This window comes from Notamacropus eugenii, chromosome 5 (genome assembly GCF_028372415.1).
Source record: "Notamacropus eugenii isolate mMacEug1 chromosome 5, mMacEug1.pri_v2, whole genome shotgun sequence".
Taxonomy (NCBI): Eukaryota; Metazoa; Chordata; class Mammalia; order Diprotodontia; family Macropodidae; genus Notamacropus; species Notamacropus eugenii.
The window spans coordinates 345262382-345275695 of NC_092876.1; the positions used below are offsets into that span (position 1 = coordinate 345262382).

General features: G+C 38.1%; 1 protein-coding gene across 2 annotated transcripts in view; it reads left to right on the plus strand.

The window, feature by feature from the left end:
• The window catches only part of HGD (homogentisate 1,2-dioxygenase), a 101680-nt gene that overhangs the window by 71072 nt on the left and 17294 nt on the right, over nucleotides 1-13314 (plus strand). For both annotated transcript variants that reach the window (XM_072613893.1, XM_072613892.1), the window contains 2 exons: nucleotides 560-684; nucleotides 9880-9984. In XM_072613893.1, coding sequence (XP_072469994.1) covers nucleotides 560-684; nucleotides 9880-9984 — 230 coding nt within the window. The remainder of the gene's footprint in view (nucleotides 1-559; nucleotides 685-9879; nucleotides 9985-13314) is intronic.

Here is a 13314-nt window from a genome sequence, read left to right on the forward strand (position 1 = left end):
GGTATATGAATGTCATGGAATACTACTGTGCTATAAGAAATTGTACGTATGATAAATACAGAGAAGCACAGAAAGATCTATATGAACTAATACAGAGTGAAACAAAGCCAAGAATACAATATACGCAGTAACTATAACCATATAAATGAAAAGAACAATAACACACCAAAAAATCAAAAGCAAATGTAACAGAATTATAAAGATAAGTTAGGACTCAAACACTACCAACCTACCCTTCATGGAGAAGGGACATCCACACATGTTACACATTACTCATGTTTTCGAACTTTTTCAATATTATCAATCAGTGGTGCTGACATTTTTTTCTCTCTAAAAAAATACTAGTTGTTGTATGGGATGACTTAGATAGGGGAAAGAGAAAGGGTATATTGGATATTTTGATAATATAAGAAACAGAAATTATCAATAACTTATTTTTAAAATGTAATAAAATATTAAAATATAAAAAATATTTTAAAAATATTCTATCTACTCATGAAAATTCCTAGATGAAATTTTAGAAATAATTGACAAGCCCATTTGTGTGTTTCCATTTCAGGTGCCAATGGGCTGGCTAACCCTCGAGATTTCTTGGTACCTGTTGCCTGGTATGAAGATCGGCAGGTACCAGGTGGTTACACCGTGATTAATAAATTCCAGGGCAAGCTTTTTGCTGCCAAACAGGTAATGATATTATCTCCCTGGGAAGCTAAGAAAACTCTAGCTCTCTCAATGTCTGTGAACATAGTAGAGAACATAACATATAGTTGAGGTACTAGGTTCCATGAACAAAAAACTCCACTTAAAAAAAAATCATCCCAGTAGGATATAGTGAATGGAGCGCTGGGCTGGGATCTCAGAAGATTTGGCTTCTAGTCCAGACTGTGCTATTGCCTCACTCTGTGATGTTGGACAAAACCCTATCTCTAAAGTCTGAGAGACTCTGATGAGGTTTTACAGAAAGAGCTTCAGCTTCCTTTTGGACAAATCATTTGTTCAGGAATGCTGTTACATCACCCTAAGGGGACATCCTAAAAGCCTGCACATAACATGTAACAATTATTCTATGGCTCAGATCTGGATACAGTTAAATTGGCTTAGTGAAATACTCTAATTATGGGCTAGCTCTACTAATAGAGGAGAAGAGAATCACATGTAATGCAAAATGTCAGATACTTTTAAGAGAGTTTCTATTTAAATTTGGGGTTCATAATATTTTTAATAGCACATTTATTTTCTTAATTACACTTTTCTTAGTCCTTTTCTCCTGGAGTGACAGATGGTGGAAAATGACTTAGAAACAAAAGAAGTGATAGGCATAAACCAGGGACTTAAAATTAACATATGAGATAATGTAGAATATAAGCTCCCTGAGGACAAGGATGATCTTAACGTTGTATTTATATGCCCAGCACCCAGCATAGTGTCTGATACATACTGGGTCCTTAATATTATTAACTGATAATAAAAACTCCTATTTATATCCAGAGTACTTTGAGAAGCAGTGTTCTGTAATGGTTAAGAAGCTGTCATGAAGGGCTGGGCTTGACTCCTATGTCTGCACATACTAACTGTGTGAATCTGGGCAAGTCACTTACTCTCTCAGTGACTCTGGTTATTTCCCTAAGACTATAAAATGCAGAGAAAGTTCGAATTTGCATTGGTAGAAGTTCTTCATGGACAGTTCCCTATCATGATGAAATCACAAATCCAGTGGTATCTACATCTATATCATTAACGGTTCATACTGATATCTATCATATCTCTCTATGTCTCTATGCACATCATATCTCTATCCATATATCTATAGCTCTATAATGTCTCTCTATATCTCTCTGTCTCTATATTGATTTCTAAATCTGTCATTTCTCTACATGTCCGTCTCTGTCTATATTTACATCTATCATACTTCTATCTCTGCTTCTCCTTAATCTACATATCTATAGCTCTATCTCTCTCTATATATATATCCAGTCATATGTGCTATATTAACATTTAATTAGTATGTAATATACTTAAAATAAACACAGGTCTAGACACATATATATGCTTACATTAATAATAAATAAATGTAATAATACAAGTAACAACAATATATAATAGCAGTTCGATGGCTTTAATGTTTGCAAAGCATTTTCACAACAACTCCGTAAAGTCGGCAGAGCAAATATTATTATCCTCATTTGACATATGAGAAAGCTGAGGCTCTGAGAGCTTGAGGAACTTTTTATACAGCTAGGATGAGACTGAGGCAAGATTCAAAGCCACTTGCATTTGCTTAGCAAATGTTTACAAAAACAAGTTTACAAAAGGCATTGGTTCACTTGATCTTTATAGTGTACCTGCAAGACAGACAGCATGGACGTTACTATCTCCATTTTACAGACAAGGAAACTGAAGTTCTGACAAGTAAATGACTTAGCCAAAGCTCCTCAGTGAGTAGGTGATGTGGCCAGGAGTCGGTCAGGATCTCCGATAGCAGTGCTACTAAACTCACTCTCCCACAATATCTCTGACGTATTTCATGAGTTGGCCCCCCAACATTTTAGAGAGGACATCTAGCTGTAGAACTCAGAGCTGTCGTGGTAAACTACTCCTTGTGAGGAAAAAACTCAGGCAGGAAGAGAGCAGTGTGTATAGTTTCCACTGCTCTCCACTTACTCTACCTCCAACTCCTCATCAACCACAGATCAATTATGTCAATTCCACCAGCCCATCCAATCTCTAGAGGTGAATTATCCTATCCTGAGTGATGTAGTGAAAAATCACTTCTCTTCTTAGGTCAGCAGGGACAGTGGCAGAGATTTTCACAAACAATTTTTAATTTAGAAACCAAAACACTCTGTGAGAGATAGAAATAAAAAGAAAGGAGGAAGAAGGGAGGGAGGTAGAAAAAGACAGAGAGATGGAGAGATAGAGACCTACAAAGAGAGACAGACAGAGAAGGGAGAGAGACAGGAATAGATATGGAGACAGGTGGAGAGAGGAAGAAGGAGGAGAAAGAGGAGAGAAAGAGAGAGAGAGAGAGAGAGAGAGAGAGAGAGAGAGAGAGAGAGAATTTAGAGTACAAAATCCTGCCCCCATCTTTAAGGAATGTCTAAATAAGGCATGCTTGGCTGACACACAACTTATGAGGCATCCATTCCCTGGTGACTTTTCCTTGCTTCAAACTTAACTGGGCTAAATGACAGAAAATGGATATGGGTGGGGGTTTGGGTAGGGGGAGGAATGACAGCATGTTGTAGTAAGAAGATCACTGGACTTGGATTCAGGAGACCTGAATTTAAGTCTTGATTCTAACCCTAGCTGCGTGACTATAGGCCGATCACCACCTCTTTGGATCTCAGGGTCCTCCCTTTGTAAAATGGAGATCATCATACTTGAGCCACATACCTCATAGGGTTGTTGTAAGGAAAGCACTTTTTAAACCTCAAAGCTCTGTACCCACTCTGTGAGTGGTTAGGGCTCCCCCTCTGAGGGAGGCTTGAGATGTCGTCACTACCATGACGGGTGGGATTCATTATCTCTTCTCGAAGCAAAGTCAGCATTCTTTAGCTGCCTGCCAAGTTCCAAGCACTGTGTTAGACAGTGGGGAGGAAGGTAGAAAAATGAAATAAAGCTTAAGTTAATGACCTGAAGGAGCTTAAAATCTAGTAAGGAAATAGAGATACAGACAAATAACTGTGATGCAGTGCAGAATATGTAAGATCAAAAGATCTAGAAGAGGAGTTTGTGGAAGGAAAGATTGCTTTCAGCTAGGAAGAACCAAGGAAGGCTTCATGGAGGAGATGTCATCTCATCGAGCCTTGAAGACTGGGGAAGATTTTAAGCAGTGAAGATAAGGGGGACAGAATCTCTTCTGAAAGTCTGAGAGCACTTGACAGGTGGTTAGACCTGGACAGTATGGGAGAGAGAATTCTGAGATTTTTAGGACTGATTGAGACATTTCAGTTGTATCTCACTGTTTGTGACCCCAAGGTATCCTTGACAAAGGTACAGGAGTGGTTTGCCATTTCCTTCTCCAGATCATTTTACAGATGAGGAAACTGAGGCAAGCAGAATTAAGTGACCTACCCAGGGTGACTCAGCTAGTAAGTGTCTAAGGCCAAATTTGAACTCAGGAAGGTGAGTCTTCCTGATTCTAAGCCTAGCGCTCTATCCATTGTGCCGCCTAGATGCCCATGAAGATCATAAGATTCTAGTTTTATAGAAAGAAGGGACATCAGAGATCATCTGGTCCAATCCCATTAATCTACAGACACTAAAACCCAGAGAAATTAACTCAGGGTAACACAGGTAATAGGGAACAGAGGTGGTTCCTGGACATGGAGAAATTTTTAATCTTTGCTCTGTACCTCCAGGTTATCTCCTCTCCTCTTGTTTATTCTCTTTGGAAGCCACTCTGGCTCTCTGCTCTAACATGTTAGTAGTAGTAGGGAGGAAAGGGCATAGGATATGGAGTCAGAAGACCAAAAATTGGGTCTCAGATGCCATGGAATAACTGTGTGGCCCTGGACAAGCCATTTTACCTTTATAGGCCTTACTTTTCCCATGTATGGAGCAAAAGGATTTATTAAATGTCTACTATGTGCCAGGGAACAAACTTCTCATTTGACCTTCACATCCCTGGGAGGTAGGTGTTATTATACTCATTACAACTGAGGAAACCGAGGCACAAAGTTTAAATGACTTACCTAGGATGACGTAGGTAAAAAAGTATCTGAAGCCAAATTTGAACTCAGGTCTTCCTGACTGTAGGTTCAGCACTCTTATCCACTGCACTTCTGAGCTGTCTCTAAATGAGGTATTAGATGACTTCTGAGCTCTTATCTAGCTTTGCTATCTTAACATTCTTTGATCTTGTGATTACCACAAAAAGAAGACAAAGATTGCTCTTTCCTGAGGCAGTGACAAAAGAGGCTCAGAGTTGCCATTAAAGGCCCCTCAGATCCCCATCCTTCCAGACCACAGAACTTCTCTGGAAGGCCATGATTTAAGATGACTCTACAATCTCAGGGCTTTAGGAGGATGCTGGGCTTTTCCAGAACTTCTCACCTCATGAGCCCCAGTCCCCATTCCATCTCCCAACAGATGACCTTGCTGCCTAAGTCACTAAGAAGCCTGAAGTCAACCAGTAAGAGCTTTACATTTACCTCTGTCTACATCTCTACCACTACACCTACACCCTTATCTCTGGACTCAGAGGAAGATACATCTCCTCTCCAAAGCTAACATTCTACCTGGCCTCTAGATAACATCCCTTCCCCACTCAGAGTGACTGTGTTCCTACTTAGCCCCTCTCCCCCACCCAGCATCCTTTACGTTTCGCTGTCTACAATGTCTCCTTCAGGCAAGCCGAGACACCATCCCCTCCACCTCAATTAAAAAACAGCATTGCTTGACACAATACTTTGTTTCTTGCTATTATCCAGGTTCTGTATTTCCTTTTACTGCTAAACTTCTGGAATAAACACCTTAGTTTTCTCATTATCCATTCTCTCCTAATCCCACATGCTTCCTAATTTTAATAACTATCAAAGTGACATCCTCCAAAATTACCAATGACCTCCCCTTATTGTCTAATTGGATTGCCTTAAAAATCACGGATGAACCAAACAGGATTTCAGGGTCATCTAATCCAATCCCTTCCTAAATCATGTATCTGGTTTCTAATGCCTCCATGAGGGGTCACCCAACCCTCTGCTAAAAGGTCTGTAGTAAACTCTACTCCTCAAGGCAGTCCATTCCTTTGTTGGGACAGCTCTAATACAGAAATTCTCCTCATACTGAGCTGGAATTGACCTCTGTAATATCTATCTACCCATTTGACATTAATTATGACCTCTGTAGCCAAGCAGAAAAAGTCTGAAAACTTGCCCCTGGCCACACAGCTGCTGAGGCCTTGGTTTCTAAGGCTTCTGTTTCCAAATTTGGAACTCTTTTTACTGTATCTCACTTCCTCTCATGCCTGGCTATGCCTGGTTCTTTCCCCAAATTGAAGCAATTCTAGCTACCTAGGCCTCCCTTCTCAAGAGACTCCTATAGACAATAAATGCTTGTACTTGGCACCAAAGCCCCAAACTATCGTCTCTGGGTAAACATTCCTGACATCCAAATGATTTTTTTTTTCTGTTTGCAGGAGATAGCTTAGGGAATACCTTTGAAAATACTTTGCTCAGACTTCTTTTAAAAAAAAAAGATTTAGGTCTCCTGTCTAGATTTAAATTTGAAGCACTGGAAACAAAACTGGAGACAATGGATAGAAGTTTGAATTGAGGTAGATGTAAGATTAATGTAAGGAGGAAATTTTACTGATAATTAGAAATGTTACAAAGTGAGATAGAGTAGCAGGTTCTTCACCTCTAGACATCAAGTAGTGTGGATGGATGACTACAATTATCCCTTCCGCATCATGATTTTCCCCCAGCATAGCTTTGATATATCATGGGTCAATATAAAAAATTAAATGGGAATTTTGGGGGAGTTTTGCAGAAGCCACAGACAATATGTGAAGGCCAGCAGATGTTACAGAAAGGGTATTTTTACTTAACATTGACCTATTTACAGCCTATGATCAAATACTTAATCCACATTTTACAATAAGATAGTGTAAAGACCTCATAAACAAAAAAGAAAAGAATTCAGTCTTCTTCTCTGGTATGAAATGAGGGTCAAAAAATTTTATGTGAATTTTCCCAGATAGTGGGGAATGCAGCTCCCCTAATCCCCAAAATGTGGTCGGGATAACTGTACTTGTTGGTGATGCTATGAGGGAAGACTCTTAGTCAGTAATGACTTACAAGACCCATCAAGGGGCTATATTTTATAATATATATTATACAGATATATTTTATAATGCATAAATATTAGCAATAGGTAACATTTATATGGCTTTTATTATGTGCCAGGAACTGCTAAGCACTTTACAATTATCTCATTTGATCCTCATAGTAATTCTGGAAGGTAGGTACTAATCTTATCCCCATTTTACAGATGAGACTAGGAAATGTCTGAGGCAGATTTGACCTCAAGTCTTCCTGACTTTAGACCTTGCACCATATTCATTGTGTCACTTAGCTTCCCCTTCAAACTCTTAAAGAGTCTGTGATAACCCTTTAGTTAAAGCATAGTGCCTGGAATACAGTAAGTACTTAATAAATGCTTGTTTAATTGACTTGAATTAGAATATTCTAAGATACAATGTGTGTGTGTGTGTGTGTATGTGAAATTTCTTCTCCAAGCTTCTTTCAATATTCAAGAGTTCCCTTGTGACAACAGTCATTACAATACAGTTCTTTTGCATATTCTGTGCCTGCATAGCCTAATAACAACAACTTTCTCAGAGATCCCTACAACCCAGAGGAATGCAAAAATACCCAGGAGAAGTGAGCCAGGTAGGAAGACTCCTCAGATACTCAGTATCTCTCCACCAAGAAGCTTCACCTGGCTTCTAACACAATCAACTCAAGTCCCACAGTATAAGACCCAATTTAGAAACACCAACTCAGAGGCTTGCCTGGTTTTATCTTATACCTAAAGACAGAGAAACTGCCTTTAGAGAGACTAGAGAGAGAGAATAAATAGTGAATGCATCCAACCTTAAAGAGTAGGACAGACGCTAATACCTTTGTTAGGGCTATTGAATACAACTTGCAGCTTCTTATATCCACAGCTCAAAGTGCGCCTCCACCATGATTGGAATAGCATCACTATCCACCATATGTTAAATAAACTGTACTCATTATTATTTCTTTTCTTTGTCTTTGCTCTTTTTCTCTTTGCTTAAAATACATTCCTTTTCCCCTTGTATATCTTAACAGATTGTCCTTCCCAGTCCAACTTCCTTCATCAAACATCCTATCTTCATTGGTCTCTTCCCTCTCAAAGCATATGTAATTTATAGTGGTCCCATGAAATTTAACTCTTTAAATTACAGGTGATGAAATACTAAACAAACTATAACTATAAGGCAATGACTAGTTTTTTGTCCCCTATCCCAGAAGGCCTGAGTTTCTATCCAGATAAGAATTTGTTGCTCCGTTGTGTCCAACTCTTTGTGATACAAATGGGGTTTTCTTGGCAGAGATACTGGAGTGGTTTGCCATTTCCTTTTTCAGCTCACTTTCCAGATGAGGAAACTGAGGCAAACAGGGTTAAGTGTTTACCTGCCCAGGATCACATAGGTAGTAAGTATCTGAGGCCAGATTTGCACTCAGGAAGATGAGTCTTCCTGATTCCAGGCCTTGCACTCTATCCCTGTACCACCTAGCCTTTTAGAGGATAGTAAGAATTGTCTTCTTCAAATAAGTCATTTCAGAAATTGATATATGGGTTCCAATGAAGCTGCCATTACATAGATCATTTTTGAAATGCCTCGCTGGAACTTTCTTTCAGAATCCATTTTTAAAACACGTAAAACACAGTCTCATCACTTCTATGCCATTTTGGGGGGTAATAATTCATTTCAAAATGTTTGATTGATGTTTTTTATATTTGGGCATTCCCTAATAACTTTTCCTCTACTATCATATAACTTTCATTGATAACAGAGAAAAACAAATTAACATCTCCTTTTGATGGCATATGAAACACCTAGCACCTATAAATATCACTTCGCTACCACAAGGAATGTGTTTCATCATCTGTCTTCTCCAACCAAAATGTAAACAATGTGTAAAACGCTGATGTATTTTAGTCACATTTCGCTTTTTAAATCAAAATGGTATTACTTAATATGATTAGCTATTTCATTCATCAGATTTGGCTCTGAATGGACTTTTTTTGGCCACTGCCAAAAATCAAATCTATCTTGGAAAAACAAAGATATGACATCATTCTGACATTCAAAAAAATGTACTGAAAGATCTGAAAGACAATTCCTAAATACAAATTCAGAAGTTGGTTCAAACAAATATGGCATCATCTGTTCATTTTGTCTTTGTATTTGTATCCCTGGTACCTAGTATAGTGCCTTAACATTTGGCACAGTGGTAAACACATAGTAGGCATTCAGTAAGTGGGTAGAAGAAGCGGAAAGGATGATAGCAATGATTTTCCCTGAATCAAGGTTTGGTCTTTGGTTTTAGATTTCAATAGATCCATGTTCTCATAGGTATAGGTACACCCTCCACTAGTACAGACTTCAACTCATCTGTGCCATCTCATAATGTACAATTCTTGTCCATGCCTTTCCTTTAAAAATGATTAATATCTTTTTAATTTTTATATCACCTTCATTTCCCAAAATATCCTCTCCTGTCCCTTCCCCATCGAGCCATCTCTCATACCAAATAATAAAAAAAAAGTGTCCGTGTTTTTTTTTCATAGACTTCCCCCCACTTAGATCCTCCTTGGGAAGATTGCAAAAATCTACCCAAACTGACAAAGAATTTGGGGTGCACAAGAGCAGTAATTGAGTTTCCCATTTAAAATGCCTTGTCCTTATTACATCTACTTATTTGGTCAACTATATCTTGAGGAGTTTATGCCATTTTTCATGTTCGAGGTATTGCTAGTATCAAACTGGACCCCCTTACACCCCAACCTATTTGACTTGTCCATTATCCTTTGTGCAAGACTTGCATTGGAAAGACCTGGGTTCAAATCTCACTTCAGACACTTATTTGTTGTGTGATCCCATGACAAATTACTTAATTTTTATAAACCATAAAGTATCATATACATTTGTTATTGATAATAACTGTTACTGAAACAAAATATGAATAGGAGAAAGAGGGAGAGAGATAAAGGGAAGAGAAAAGAAAGAACAAGGAAGAAAGGTAAGCAAGAAGATGGGCAGGCTACAGAATAGGATATAGTACCTATGCTTTCCTCTAGCTGCATAGCTTTGTGCTAAATCTCTGTTTACTTACTGAGCAGGATGTTTCTCCGTTCAATGTTGTTGCATGGCATGGAAACTACATCCCCTATAAATACAACCTGGAGAACTTTATGGTCATCAACAGTGTTGCCTTTGATCATGCGGTAGGTCCTAAAATGGAAGCTATCTTTGGGAGTGGGGTGGAGGGGTTGGGGTGAAGGGGTCGGAGTAGGGGTGGAGGAGTAGAGAGGGGGTGCTTTTCTTTTAGAGGAAAATATTTTCTTCTGGATATGCTCTTGCAATGCAAAAGGATCAAAGTCTATTTAGCTGCAATATAAGATGTCCACAGAATTTAAGACTTGGATTAATGGAAGTTCCAAAGAAAATTCTAGAGCATGAATTTTGGGATATATTTCACAAAAATAAGGTCAAATCTCACTGAATCGAAAAAACAAAATGTTGCACTTCTTTAAACCACTTTTATGATCTATAAAGTGAGGATGCTGGAAGTCAGTGATCTCTAAGTTTCCTTATAGCTCCAATGATCTAGAGTCCATAATATAAACATTTTCAAGACAGAGATTTTTTTTTTTTGTCTTTGTATCAGCAGTACTGAGCATGTCTTATACAGTAAACATAATAAATCCTTGTTGAATTGAAATTGTTGAATGTCATTGATCTAGGTCTCAAGGGTAGCCAATACAAGGTTACATCTCCATAATCTTTCCTTCCTTCCTTCCTTCCTTCCTTCCTTCCTTCCTTCCTTCCTTCCTTCCTTCCTTCCTTCCTTCCTTCCTTCCTTCCTTCCTTCCTTCCTTCCTTTCTTCCTTCCTTCCTTCTTCCCTTCCTCCCTCCCTTCCTTCTTCTTTCTATAAACATTTATTAAACTCCTACAGTGTATCTGTCATCACTGTTAGGCGTTGGAGGGATACAAAAAAGAAATAATATTTAGTCTGTGCCTTCACTTAGAGGTTTTAGTCTAATGTTGAGGGGGGGGAGACTCAAATAACCATAGTACTAAGAAAACTATAAAAAATATACTAAAATAAAAAATAAATAAAATGAAATTATTTAAATAAATCATTTAACAATCAAATAAATAATATAAAATTATTTATATAAATATAAAATTAATATAAAATAAATAAATAATGTGAGGTGCATATTATATTACATATTATATACATATATAATAAATAAATTATTAAATAAATAAAAATTAAATTAAAAAATAGAACTGAGAAAACTCAAAAAATATCTGAGAATTCCAAAGGGTGAGGAGTTACTGATTCATTACTGCAGTAATGAGATTTGTTGTCTAGTTCATCCTAGATTAACAATCTACAATACAGAGAGATAATTAAAGATGGGAGGACAGATAGAATAATTGATTTGAGCTAATTCAGTTTATCACTGAGATACCCAAGTACCAGTCTGAGAAAGAGTAACCCTTAAAAAATGCCAAGGGGAAAAAGAACAAATAATAGCAACCTTTAAAAAGAGGATCCTAAAACGCTGAATAGACTTTGAGTCTCAGTACTTTTTCCTTTAATAGATTTCCATATGTAGTGGAAATAGTACTAGATTTCAGGTCTAAGGACCAATGTTTAAATTGAGATTCTGTGTCCTGAGCCAATCACTTCCTCACTTCTGGGTTTCAGTTTCCTCCTTTGTAAAATAAGGGATTTGGACTAAATGACCTCTAAGAGCCTATACAACTCTAGGTGCCATGATCCTATGAAATTTTAGCTTTCACAGTGATGTCTGACTGTGAATCCCATTTGTGGTTTTCTTAGCAAAGATACTGGAGTGATTTACCATTTCCTTCTCTGGCTCAGTTTACATATGAGGAAACTGAGGCAAACAGGGTGAAGTGACTTGTCCAGGGTCACACAGCTATTAATTGTGTGAGGCTGGATTTGAACTCAGGTCTCTATGACTCCAGGCCCAGCACTCTCTCTCCTACACTACCTACCTCTCCTTTCACAAGGCTAAGAAATGACATTTTGGTTAATTCTGAAATCACCTCATTATTCTGCACTTACCTAGATCCTTTGTGGTTCAAAGAGGTCAAACTCTTTTATCATTATTTGAACCTTTCTCTCTTTCTTTCTTCCTCTCTTTCCCTCTTGCCTTATGTTTTCCTTTCAGAAAGGGCCAGGGTCTCACGTTGCATCCTGGGCCATCTCTGGTCATCCTAATGAGTATCTGGCCAGTAGACCTAGATGGCTCAAGAGAAGAAAGTGAGGTTGGTGACCTTGCACAGTCCTCCCTCACTCAAAACAAAGTCAACTACAAGTCCTGTCATCATCTTGATGTCATGGTCCTCTTCAACGATGAAGGACAAAAACAACAACGTTTCCTTTTCAGTATACATATATCTCTTAATCTCATCCTTGAGTAGTGCTTTCCCTAGAAGACCATAAACTCCTTTGGCCTACCTCTACCATGAATCTGTAACTTGGGATCAGAAATACATTTTAAGGACAGATCAGGGATTCCTAACTTTTTTCTTTTAAAAAACATATATGCCTCTATTTTCTTCTAATCTCTTAGTGATGAGACCATTTCATGTATCTACTTGAACTTATTTTTGTATATAACATACTGATCTAAACCTAATTTCTGTCCAGTTGCTTCCTAGTTTTCTTTTTTTAAATATAGAATTTATTTATTTATTAGTTCTCAACGTTCACTTCCACAAGAATTTGAATTCAAAATTTTCTCCCCATCCCCTCATCCCAGGACAGCATGCACTCCATCTACCCCTTCCTCCAGTCTATCCTCCCTTCTGTTACCCCTCCTTCTTCCATTCCCCTTCCCCTCTATTTTCCTGTAGGACAAAATATATTGCTATACTCCTTTGCCTATATATCTTAATTTCCAGTTGCATGCTAAAACAGTTTTTGCATTCATCATTAAATCTATGAGTTCCATATTCTCTCCCTTCCTCCCTCCCCACCCACCCTCATTGAGATAACAAACAATTCAATATAGGTCATACATGTGTAACAATGCAAAGCACTTCCATCATAGTTATGTTGTAAAAGGCTAACCACATTATCCTCTGTCCTATCCTGCCCTCCATTTATTCCATTCTTTCCTTTGACCTGTCCTCCCACAATAATATTTTCTTCTGATTAGCCCTTTCCCTAATTTGTTGTTCCTTCTATCATCTTCCCTCTCCTATCTCCTTCCCCCTTGACTTCCTGCAGGGTAAAGCAGATTTCCATATCCAGTTGAGTGTGTGTTATTCCATCCTTAAACCAAGGCTCACTTGAGAGCCTTGAGAGTAAGGCTCACTTATTTCCTTTCATTTCCCCCCTCTTCCCCTCCATTATAAAAGCTCTTTCTTCCCTCTTTTATGTGAGATGATTTGCTACATTCTATCTCTCCCTTCCTCTTACTCCTAGTACATTCCATTCAATAGTAAATTTTATTTTTTTTAGATATTCTCCCTTCATATTCAGCTCACCCTGTGCCTTCTGTCTACG